The 12,500-nt window shown below is 39.9% G+C and overlaps 2 protein-coding genes across 4 annotated transcripts in view; both read left to right on the top strand.

Moving 5' to 3' along the window:
* LOC137979275 (heterogeneous nuclear ribonucleoprotein L-like) overlaps positions 1-8,375 on the top strand; it is a 25,275-nt gene extending 16,900 nt beyond the window's left edge. The window contains exons 11-15 of the mRNA XM_068826499.1: positions 520-650; positions 1,648-1,721; positions 3,397-3,451; positions 6,425-6,520; positions 7,700-8,375. Coding sequence (XP_068682600.1) covers positions 520-650; positions 1,648-1,721; positions 3,397-3,451; positions 6,425-6,520; positions 7,700-7,758 — 415 coding nt within the window. The 3' untranslated portion in view covers positions 7,759-8,375. The remainder of the gene's footprint in view (positions 1-519; positions 651-1,647; positions 1,722-3,396; positions 3,452-6,424; positions 6,521-7,699) is intronic.
* A 779-nt stretch (positions 8,376-9,154) lies between these two features.
* LOC137979376 (zinc metalloproteinase dpy-31-like) overlaps positions 9,155-12,500 on the top strand; it is a 7,986-nt gene continuing 4,640 nt past the window's right edge. Inside the window, exons 1-2 of one of the 3 annotated variants that reach the window (XM_068826621.1) lie at positions 9,155-9,532; positions 10,162-10,262. In XM_068826621.1, coding sequence (XP_068682722.1) covers positions 10,235-10,262 — 28 coding nt within the window. In that variant the 5' untranslated portion in view covers positions 9,155-9,532; positions 10,162-10,234. Of the gene's footprint in view, positions 9,533-9,994; positions 10,263-10,717; positions 11,254-12,500 lie in introns of those variants that run through there. The other 2 variants (XM_068826622.1, XM_068826620.1) reach the window with 2 other exon arrangements.

Raw genomic sequence — 12,500 nt, 5'->3', positions numbered from 1 at the left:
TCTTTCTTTCTTTCCGTTAACCTCTATATTAATTAGAATGGACCACTTTCGAATTCTCGCGGCTGGACTGGATCTAGCATGAAATGGAGGCTAATGCGGGCAAATCTCTTCAAATGCAAATTAATTTGCCCGCATTAGCCTCCATTTCATGCTAGATCCAGTCCAACCGTTAGAATATGAAGGCTGTTTTGTTGACCAGAGGGCTCAGTTTTGTTCAGTGGGGTTTTTTTTGCATCCAGTGTTGAATATTAAAATTTGTTCCGGTGGTCACCACCAACTGTGTCTTAGCCGTGTTAATTTCCTTTGATGTGAAATTCTACCTACTCCTTCGCGTTAATTTTGTTTATTCGAAAGTCGTTTTACATTAAATTCGCGTTAATTTTAGTCGCGTTAATTCCCAATACCTTAATTTAATGGAGTGTTAATTTCCTATAATAAAGTAGCTCTGGTTAGTAGTCCTGACGTCACTGTGAGAAACTCGGCCCTGCTTGACAATTTCATTATTTTGTCTTATCATAGTTTCTCCAAGCAGAAATACCTTGTAGATCCAACTTCAGTTTCAAATTTACTTGATGGAACGCCGTGTTACAAGGATTACTCCGAGTCAAAGAATCACCGATTCTGGACACCACAACAGAGCAACAAGAACCGTATCCTTTATCTCTAACACACGATTCCTTCGTAGCAGAAAGTTAACATGCAAATTAAGAACTGTGTTGCAATGTGTAGGTTGGATGCCTGAAATATCCAGGAGCTTCCATGGTGGGCAAATCTTAGCCACCCAAACTGAGTGATGTCATCAGTTAACATCCACAGAATCCTTATACTACATTTCCTTACGTTTTACGCAATTTGCAATTTTCATCCTTTGACTGAGTACCTGTAAATAGAAGGAAAATCCTCAGTAACAGATGTGGAACATGAAGGATCGGATGGAAAGAAAGTAACACACGGGTTTTTGCACATGGAATCCTGCTGAATGTGCATAGTATGTGTTCGCTGCTGACCTCAAGGGACTAACAATTGCCCAATGTTGCTAACACCATTGCGTTCCATTTAAGTGCATCATGAAATTTAAAGAAACTACCAAGAAAAGACTTAAGAGGAAATTTCCTTTTACTGGGGCTCACTTGAATGGTCACAACCCGAGACTTTACTAACTGATTCGAAATTGAGAACTATCATCACCCTTGACTTGCTCTCTTTAATGAACATCACCACTTGAAGTGAAAATGCTGAATTGCTGTTCTGGATTTTTAAACATAGCCCGAACAAATTTTTTTTTGGTGTTGACATTTGGGACTTTGAGATCTATGAAGCGGTCGTCAACGAGAACGCCTCGAAACAACTATATCACTGGTTTGGGCCCGATTCACACGGTATCAAAGTTATATTTTGAGGTGACATTTTCGTCGACATCTCCGTCGTAGATCTTTAACTCCCTGACGTTTCGTGTTCAAGCTCCCTGTTTTATTTGAAACAAACACGGTGGGCTACACTGTATGTTGAAAGAACCAGAAAATTTCTCGATTTTGCTAGCCTGATGAATTACTTGAATAGTGAAAATGCTGTTCAGTAGATTCCATTTCATGATGATGGTGACTAATTCAGTTGATGCAGCTTGTTGCGTTCTTAACATTTTGTCAGGTATATTTTCTCCCACAAAAGTTTTGCATTTTTTCAACGCACCAACTGACTTTTCAGAGGCGAAAGCCTTTGAGGTAGGGTGCATTTTCTTTGTCCTTCGTATGATTTAATCAGATGCACGGTGCACGGTGCACTGCTTGAGTTTAACACAATCATTGGCAAGCTTTGAAGAGGAGGCAGACAAAGAATAGAGAGGTTTTCAATTGAGTGTCGAAAGTAATTAGTGAATTACTTTGGTTTTGCATTACTTCACTCAGTGATCGGTTCAAAGTTCTCGCGCCACTCTTTCAACTAATCAGAAATGAAACCAAAACCAATTGTAGCTCGCGCGTGCACATTTTCCCGCGCTTTGTGTCGGCTGCGTGTAATTACTTAAAGTTTTGATTGGTTTACTGGATTTGTCTCCGTCCTTTTTGATTGGCCAAATTAATTACTTTGGTTTTGGTTTTACGACACTCACTTGAAAACCGCTCTAGTGTACAAAAATTTGGTTTTATCAACGGAGTTGATAATGTAAATTGGCCACCGTACAGAGATTATTATTTTAACTTTTATAATCTCTGTACGGTGGCCCATTTACATTATTAACTCCTTTGATAAAACCAAATTTTTGTATACTACTTCCCCACCGACGCATCACCACAGTTTCATTAGAAACTACCCCCTTCAGACAAAGAATAGGCTGAGTTCGATATATCAATATTCAGGCGCGGCTACGAGGCTTTATGCTCAAATTTCACGGCTTACTTCTGTTTTCTTTGTCTTACAAGTCTCAAGGGAGATTTTAAAACAAAACTATATTCAAATTTACCGTAAAGCCTCGTAGCCATGTGTGAATATTAGGGAGTTTAAGAAACGATGACGGCTACGGCAACGACAACCCCAAAAAGCAGTAATATTGTTGGTTGAAAGAGAAAAAAATGATCGTGCTGCACGTGCGGCACGCATTTTTGAACATTTCTCTCCCGCACTCGTCAAAACTGCTACGTGAAATTACCAAATTTGAGGTTTTGACTACAACGTGGACAAACTACAGTGAATCTTTCAGTCTTAGACTACGAGCAGTCCCTTTGTTTTCTTATAGTCCGTCGAGAGCGGAGCAAAAAAAACAGGCCGCGCGAAAGCTGGTGTCTGGGCGGAATTCGCCTTCCGCCCAGACACCAGCTTTCGCGCGGCCAACTTTCGCGCGGCCTGTTTTTTTCGCTGCGCTCTCGACGGACTATAAGAAAACAAAGGAACTGCTCGTAGTCTATTCAGCCTTACTCTTTACTTCAAATCCGTCCGTACCAATCCAGGCATAGGATACTTCGCACATATTGTATAATATAAACAAGATTGAATAATCCCGAAATACTTAGAATAGCTCAAACGTATAATTTGAAGTGACGTTTTCATTCCCGTAGCCGTCGTGGTTTCTTAAACTCCCTATTGATATATCGAACGTGGCCTATTGATATAGAGAGAGCATACTGCAAAAAGCGCCTTGGGTTGAGTGAACTTTTAATAAGCTCACTTAAAATTTCGTTGTCGTTCTTTTTACTCCGTTTTAACCGAAAAGTAACTAAAAACGGCTTTGAAAGTGCGCCTGTTAATCCTGTGGGACGTTAAAGAACCCATACACTATTCAGGAAGCGCAGGGCAATAGGTCAGCTGGCCGAAGGGGCACACTGCAATGGGAAAAACTAAACTGAGGCAGTGGGTAGTGAGTATCTTGTCTGTGATCACATTATTTTTTACTTCAATTTTCAGATGTGCTCAAATTGCAGTGTTGAAGCCCCAACCAGAGTAAAAATCTTTCCCAATGGTAAGGTTTTATTTTAAATTAATTTTCCAAGAGGATTAACCATGCATGGTTCAAACTTGTCATACGATGCCTTAAGCCCAATGTCGTCCCTAGAGGTGCGATCCTTTAGGTCTGCACCAAGGATACGACGAACCTGGTCGAATCCCAATTGAGGCCATCTCTGATTGGCTCGTAAAAACAACGTAGAAATAGGAGCGGAAGTGGTTTTGGAGGGCGCGAGTTACGAATGTCAAACAACTTCTGAAACGTGACCTTCAGTTTTTATAATCCCTGTACGTTGGTCAATTTACATTATCAACTCCGTTGATAAAACCAGAAATCTTCAGAATACCCGGCTACATCTAATCTCGACCTCAGAGTTCTTCTCTTGACTGGGGAAGAGAATATCTCTGGGAAACCCTGAAACAGAGTGTCTTCCCATTGGTTTTTGTGAAGAACAATCAAAAGCGTCTCTGATTGGTGCATTCGTGTTAGTACGAGGAGTGAGCGGGCGCCGTAAGGTTCAAATTGCCAATTTTTGGCTATAAGAACCCTACGACGCATGTTGTCTTGCATAAAGTTTCCCAGAGCCTCTGGTGACGAGAAAGGGCTACATCTAAATGCGTTTGTCTTCCAGGCGTCAACCACTTAAAAATTAAAATTGACTCTGGCCGTGGAAGATTTTCGTCACCCATGATACAACTTAACCCACAATTATATCCAGTTGGTTACTCACAATTCCACTACCACACATGTGCCGCATTTTAAACTATCGCCTTGATGCGTTCCATATAGGGTTTCGATTTCAGCACCTTATTTAAAATGTTTTTCTACAAGAACTTCTTGGTGAGCAAACAAAATTTGCGGAGGGACCTTTTAAAAATTCCTCGATTGTTGAGGTTGAGCAATCGGTCTTTTGGCCACAGCTGTAACGGTGATCCTTGAGAACCCGAACATTCAAGTGTCTATTAAGCTTATTTATTTGATCTTGCATCAGTGCATTTAAGGGTGACAGTACAATAATTGATGAAAATTCTTCTCCACTTGACAAGAAATAGTCAAATACATACGGTAAAAGCTGATAATTTCATGTCCAGTAGGGAGTATACAGACGGTATCCTTTCGATGAAAGACAACACTTTTTAAAGCTTCATACTGTGCTTCTTTCAGAGCAGCCGTCCCTAACTTTTCTAGAGCATAGTCCAACGCAGAATGAAAGTGTTGCATTTTGTCGACCATGTAATTGGACCATTTGTCATCAAATTTCACGCAGGCGCAGACAAACCGGAACCAGGATTTGGTGGTTCCGGTTTTGGATTCTTTCGGAGCCTTCCGCGCCCTTTCCGCTGGACACGGGTAACGGAGTCTCTGAGAACGAGATTGGTTTGAGCCTGGTTTTCACTCACGACGCAAGCAGAAATACCTAAGTAAAAACGAACGTCGACATAAGCATAAGCACTCGCAAATGCTCAGACGTGGGGAATCTGGAACGAGTGCTTTAATTGGCCATACACATCCAGACGTAGTAAATTCCTTGTGCTTATGCCGTGTTTCGTTTTCACACGGCATAAGGCGCTCAAGCACAAGAAAAGGAAATATTTTGATCCTCGCGCTTGTGTTGTTGTGCAGCTGTTATGCCTGCGCTCGTGTTTGCTTCGCTAGTGAAAACCAGGATGTAGGCGGTCCCCTCATATTCCAGACCAATTCAGGACAATTAATGAAAGGCAATTGTTGGCTGGGAACCTACAGCCGCGAACATAAGTTCCTTAAACTTAAAAAGTAACGTTGTCGAAAGAGGCATTTGAGGCAGTAGAGAGATTTAGCATCGTGTTTACTGCAAACGACCAACGTTGGGCGAAAAAGTGGAAGAAGCATGTTTGATAGAGCGACTTTCGTATGACCTTGAAAAATAAACGAAAAAACAAAACGTAAACAAATGCAGAACATTAAATTGACTTATCGAACGAAAACAAACGAGAGCGAATTTCATTCGCTTAGCGAACGCGGATGCCAACAACGTTATATCTCCATGGAACTTTCTGGAAAGTTTCGCTTTGACCTCATTTAAAATGCAGTAATGTGATTGGGCAATCGAACTGTTTACTGCCCATATTGGCGGGAATAAGGAGAAGCTGTGTTTTAATCTTGCCAATCATTGGTCCGTGAAGCAAATTGCGAACACTTTTTCAAGGTCATACGAAAGTCGCTCTATAAGCTCGTTCTTGACTGTTAGCTACAGGTATCAATAGGCCATTTCCGAGTTCATGTCTGCCTTCTCTTCAAGCGAGTCTAAGTGCGAAGTTTTTGTGATGGTAATTAGTTCTACTTTGCATATGAATGAAACCTGATTTTCTTAACAAAAACTTCGCACTTAGACTCGCCTTGAAGAGGAGGTAGACATGAACTCGGAAATGGCCTGTTAAGTTCTCAGAGATAGTAGCAGCCTGTCGTTTCCCGTTTGCTGTTCACGAAACGCGATGCAAAATTTCTCTAATGATAGAACATTTCAGCTATGAAAAAAGCACCGTTCTTTCGAGGAGCCGCAAAAATATTAGAAAATGTGTTTTTGAGGCAATGAATGAGCGATTTCTTGTCTCCAGCATATCTTCTCCTAGACACACGTATATATATTTGTTTTCGCTTCCCTTCAACACTTCAAAACATCGAACAGCGGAGGAAAATAGCAAAGGAGTTTTGCACGATAACGAGACTGGAACGAAAACGAGGCAGGTAGAGTCCAGTTTCCCTGCAGAGATGCCCCTGTCAAAAATGTGAAGGGGCGGCTAATGACAACTTTTCAGAATTAACCAAAGATTGCGTTCTTTCAAGGCCATTTGTAATCGTGTGTATACATGTATGTGTAACTAAGCCGCCTTCGACTATGTACACCAACAACCAATTTCTTCATTGCGAATGAATAGTCTTTCATGCAACATGGTCTTTGTGTGCAAATGTCTTTATTAGTGTTAATGAAGAATTAAATTAAATTTTTAGCTGCTCGTTCTGCGTCTGGTTTGCTGGAGTGGAGTGATCCGTCGCAGGCCCTGGACGCCATTGCAGCATGCAATCATTACGTCATTCGCGATCCAGGTACGTTGTCCTTTTCGTCTCAAGGCCACTGGTGTTGATTTTTCCTTTCCTTGAAGTCTTCAGTAATAATGCGCTAACCTGGAGCATCACACCAACACAGAGTAAATGAGATCTTTTAGTTTTTTTTTATTGTTGTCTCCTTGCGTCTCGAAACAACAAGCTTAATCTCTTTTTCTCTGGCCATCTCAGCTTTAGAAGGAACAACAGACAAGCAGCGGCAACAAACATGAGAAACAAACGCATCCTTTAAAATTGTATTTTGCTTAATGTTTCGTACATCATCAGAAGTTACAGTTAACCGTAAAGTCAACATGAAAGTCAACATTCGCAGTGAAAAGCTGATTCATTACTAGTATATACCCTTTTCAACTTTCATCCCATATGTTTTTCATTGTAGTTAATTTGTTTCTTCTCTTGCATATTAATTAGTCACTTACCTTACAAATACAGACTGTATCTTAAAACTTTACGACTGTCACTTCTGATGACGTTAAGAAAAATATAATTTCAATGGAAGCGTCTCTATCTCATGTTTGTCACCGCTGCTTGTGTGTTGTTTCTTTCCCATCCTCTGCATAACATCAGCGAGATTCAGCATCGCCTTGACGTGAATATGGAAAAGCCAAACTGCAGTTCGCTTATTATTATAAAATCATGAAAATTCTCCTTTTCTTCCTTTTTTTATCTGTAGCATTCAGGCAAGATATTGGTGAAAGTCAAATATATTTTTTTATTTTTGGAAGAACGAAAATTTCAGTCATATGTTTGCCGTTCGCCTTAAACGATGTGCTAAATCTCACTTTTCAAGGATCAAATGAATATGTGCTCCTATTTTTAGTGCTGTGAACTAACTGTGAAGATGCTTGTGCTTCTGCGCCTTCTCTCAAAGAACTCAATATGGCGTAAATCGCATACCCATTGCTGTTTTGACTGCGTGTTCATGCACATGAAAATAGCGCCATGTTTGTGAAAAAGCAAGGGCTTGAGCGAATTCCAAATTCGAATAATCGATCTATCGAAGTCTCTTAAAGTTTGAATTGGAAATGCAGAACATTGTTAGGTTACTTGTCATTGGCTGTTAAAAGGGTCCATACAACACCCGGACGAGGCTCAATATTTCGCTGCATACGTAATGAAAGCTTCATCACCACGGTAACGGCCACCTGTCTTTATTTCCAGCTGCCAGGACCATCTTCACTGTCAAGCTTGCCTTCTCATCCATGTCAAGTGCTCAGTAGGGACGATCGATGTTTACAAACTTGAACAAGACCATTCGCACACCTTCTATGACGATGAAGAGATTTTAGTTTAGTTCCAGATCTTTATGCATTCACGGAATGGCGAATATGCTGTAATACTCGTAATAGAGCGACTTTCGTGTGACCTTGAAAAAAGGTTCGCAATTTGTTTCACGGACCAATGTTTGGCAAGATTAAAACAAGGCTTCCGTTATTCCCGCCAAGCAAACTCCTAATATGGGCAGTAAACAGTTCGCTTGCCCAATCCACATCACTGCCTAAATCAAATGACGTCAAAGCGAATGCCGATCGCTTTCCAGAAAGTTCCATGGAAAGATGACGTTGTTCGCATCCGCGTTGGTGTACGCTCTGTTTTTACTTTTATTTTTCAAGGTTATATGAAAGTCGCTCTAAAGAAAAGCGTTTTACTTAAGATATAACGGTAAAGGCTAGGGTAGTTAAAAAGTGATACCAAACAAGATTTGTATGACTAAGTGCATATATACAGCGTTTAGTTTGAATTGCAGAATCAATTCAAAGCCTTTACCATTTCTAACCTAGTCCTAGTCCTTGTGAAAGAGATGTTTGATGATTTAGTAATAAAACAGGACACTATATTTTTCTCGTTGTGAAGTTTATATTCTAGCGTTTGTTACCCAGTCAACCACATGAAAAAGCAAACAGAGGTGTCTCTGCCTCATTTCGTTTCTCTCCTCCCCTTGAATCCCTACCACTTTTATCCGAAGCTTGTGAGATTGTCAAAGTGCTTCCTTGCTCTGTCTGTGTTCGAAAATCGACTGGATCCGCTCAGCTATCTCGAAGGAACATCTGCTTTAGAAAATGATCACAAATCCACAGTCCCAAGTGAGGGTTGTCCTTTGTGCTGTATATCACTGTTTTGGGTGGACTAGCCCGAATGGTTCATATGTTTCCTTCTAGTCTTTCCCCACTGCTCAATTGCAGTGCAATTGAAGTAAATTTACTTTAAATTACATATTTGGTGGGTTCACACTAAGGACGTAAGAAGGCCGCTTTATGTATGCTGGAGTTGTACTTTTAATGTGAACGGGGCACCTTACTTTGTTACCGTAGAAACGAGGTATCTTCAGAGAAGCCAAAGCACGATCTCAAGTCTAGTTTTATCCCCCTCGAATGCGTACTTGTGCAGATGAAAACACGAAAAGGAGATCAGGCGTCAACGATGACTCGAGTTGATTGGAGTTTCTTTCTTGCAGTTATGTCTTGGGCCCCAGCATGAACTCGGCATTCTCTTCATGAGGAGAGTCTTTATTTACAAGTTTTACCTCATTAGTGTAAGCAAATTCATATCCAATCAATTCTCTACGAAATTAGCACAATAATTGAAATCTGCGAGTGTTTCGGAGACCGAGATACCCGGAAATCTTTTAACAATTTTGAATTCAAACAATTACGAATTTCACTAAGAAAAATTGGGCTCGTTAGCGCTTTTGCCACCAAATTATTTGTCCGTTTTTGATTGCTGATATTGTGCTCATAATCGAATCGTTGGGAATTACGGCTGTTTCCTCAGTGACCTAGCCTATGAATGGCTGCGAGGCTGCTGGTGACCTTCTATTGATACAGACCTCACTGCTTTTATCATGTAAAATGTATTGTTGTAATTCTAATTAGTCGACATTAACATTAGAAAAGCACAAAGGGAGTCACTGGTTCTTCGGTCAGTTAACTTAGCTACAACTGTAAAATGGTGTGTCGGGGAGGTAGCTCAGTTTAGCGAGTTCTCTTTGATTCTGTAAGTTAAATTGTGTTTAAGGACATATTTGTTCTGTGACGATTTTGCGGGGGAAGTACAGGCAGGTCAACGTGTTGCTATGGTGATATGTTCCACGGTGAAAATATTGCATATGTTCCTTTGTTTCTCGGGCAAAATGTTTATTCAGTTGTCATCCCAAGTAAGTTAAGAAATGTGTGGTTCCTCTGAATACCATTTTAAGCCACCTTTAACAAGTCTGTAATTTAAGTAAACACTCCTTGTCACCTCTTGTGCTCGCTTTGCCTGCTCCCTTATTAGCTTGCACGGGCTTGTTTTTCGGGCAAAGTTCCCGTAAATAATTAAACAGATGAATGAGTTGAAAAAAGAACCCTCGAAAGTCAGGATTTAAGGCAATTCTGCCAGGTTTGCGTACCGAACAGTGGCATCTTTTGATCTCACATTTGGTGCTTGATTTACCGAGTTCCAATCCTTTTTAAGACTCTGCAGTTGCGTCTACTAATGTCACATTTAGTACATCCCTTAGAGGGTCAACAAAGCCGGGTAGAAGTAATCAGTGAAAATACATTATACCTTTCACTCCTAAACCGGCCATACTCTGTATTTTACTCTGTGTAACGCCAGGGCATTTTACTCTTGTCTAACGCCAGATTTTACTCGTCAATGGTGAATCCCCCTGAAGTCAATGGGTTAATTAAACGAATCTGAATCTTTTTTCCCGGGATGGGCACAATCGAACAAATCTTTGGAGGTAAGAAGAGATTACAAATAACGTAATTTGCCTTATTTAATTTGCCCTATTTAATAGTATTTACTGTATTTATTTGCGATGTGACGTCATCAGGGTTGTCATGGCAACTTGATTGACACATTGGATAGTAGCATAATTCATAGTGTCAATTCTGGTGCCACTGGATATTCATAAGATCCATACTTGCTCTTGTATTTAAATTTCCATAAAAAATTCTCATTATATAACATTTGAAGTCATAACTCTGCTTCTAAGAGACCGATGTCCATCATTCAAAAAGCAAAATGTTCAGAACAATTGGGAGAATGTTTTGGCAGCAATTTCAAGGGTGATGAAAATTAAGAAAAATTGAACTAAAGCCTATAATCCTTCAATGAAAGGTCTGCAAGTACTGACGTTGTATGTAAATAAGGGTATTACATGTAACATGTTATCAGCTTGAGTTAAGTGGAAATTTCATATAGAATTCGTCACTCTCGTACTGAGTGTATGCGTTTTCCCTAATTGGTTGTCGAATATTACTAGTGGAAAAACAGCGATCTTTCTTGTCTATTGCTGGAAAGATTGACGGGTTGATACTTATATAGCAAAATGCGATTATCGGGTCACTTCAATCTTCATTGTCGAGTCGGTATTTTTCCAATTCCGTGGAATCATTTGGCCTCATTTTTGTTTGTCAGTGGTTTCTGCAATGTCGCGCAGGCATCGGATTCAAGATTACAGCAATCAAGTTCGAGTTCTTTTTCTTTTCCAACAACGTATCGGGATAAGTATTTAGCTGGTTCTGTTATCAAGTCTCTCCAGTTAGATGACTGGTTACAATGCCTGACTGCATGCGCAAGCTCTATCGAGTGTATCTCCTACAACTTCAACAAGAGATTAAGCACCTGCGAATTGAACAGCCAAGGAATAACTGGGTCTGATCGGCAAGCATGTCTTAGCGATGAATCGCTTGTCTTTTCCCAAGGTTTAATATTTCAACAGGTAAAAGGTAGGTGGATTTTAACTACGATGCAACCGTGTAAGAGCAAAGAATGTCTTATTTTAAAGGAACTGAGACGCTCAGAGGCAAATTGAAAAAATATCAACTGCATGTCAAAAATGCTAATTAACTGTGCTTTCATTTTACGCATTAGGAAAAACTATATCGTGAAGTGCCTTAAAGGAAACCAGCTTAATCGAGTATGTGATGTATGGTTTCGCAAATGAATCCGAAAAAGGATAAACATGGAAAACCTAATTATTCATTGCTTCTGATGAAAAAGGGAACAAAACCCTCAAGTTTAATTTTAGCCGCTCGCATCGGAAGAGCTTAAAATGATAAGCCGAATAAAGGTCATTGACGCAGCTTCATGGAAAAAAAAAGGGAAACATGTTCTGTGATATGTAGCATCAAATTCGAGCCTGAGAAACAGATGGACTTAGCCAATTGACATGACTTTAATATTCCCAGCTGTTTGCCATAGCGGAAAATTTATTGTTGTTTACGTTAAACTTTTTTTTTCTTTAAACAAAACTGAAAATCGCAGCATTAAAATCTGCACGAATGCCACAAAAACAATGGGCGACTACTTTTGAATTTTGAACCGCGAAAAATTCTTTTTTTCCAACAAACTATATGGCTGCCTTCAAAAGTTCGCAGTGAGCATGCAATTAGCACTCCCCAGTGGTCCATAAAGTCTTAATACGTCTACATATCAAAGTGCAACACAAGACCTTTTTTTATTTTGTCCTGGTACCCTGTTGTTAAACACAAGGAAAAGAGAATAAAAGAAGATCATTGTTAATACAAATTCGCTAATTTATCTGGCCTCATTTCCGAAAACTTAAGTTGTTTTTTTATTTAACAGGAAATGACGAGTCCACACAGCGCACAATCATGACTATTGCCTAAATTTGCGTTTTTTGTGAAACGACATCTACTTGTGATAAATTTATTTGATATAAAATAGAATTACTTAGTGCTAAAGGTCTCCGTGCTGTGGTTTATTGTATGAGCGGGAAGAGGTGCTCGTTTCGGTAGAATCCGTTCTGTAACATTTTTGCAGCCGTCATAAACCGGAATTTTCTCTCGGCAAGCGCTTTTCAGCAATAGAGGCGACATATTACATTGGCCCTGAGGCAACGACTTAGATCTACATCGTATTGATACCCAGTCTTGCTTGAAGATTATTGCTAATTTTTTGATCCTCAAAAAAAAATTAGTAAATCTTCAGCGAATAAAATGGAATTATAGAA

This window comes from Montipora foliosa, chromosome 12 (genome assembly GCF_036669935.1).
Source record: "Montipora foliosa isolate CH-2021 chromosome 12, ASM3666993v2, whole genome shotgun sequence".
Taxonomy (NCBI): Eukaryota; Metazoa; Cnidaria; class Anthozoa; order Scleractinia; family Acroporidae; genus Montipora; species Montipora foliosa.
This window is presented reverse-complemented; position numbering and strand designations above follow the sequence as displayed.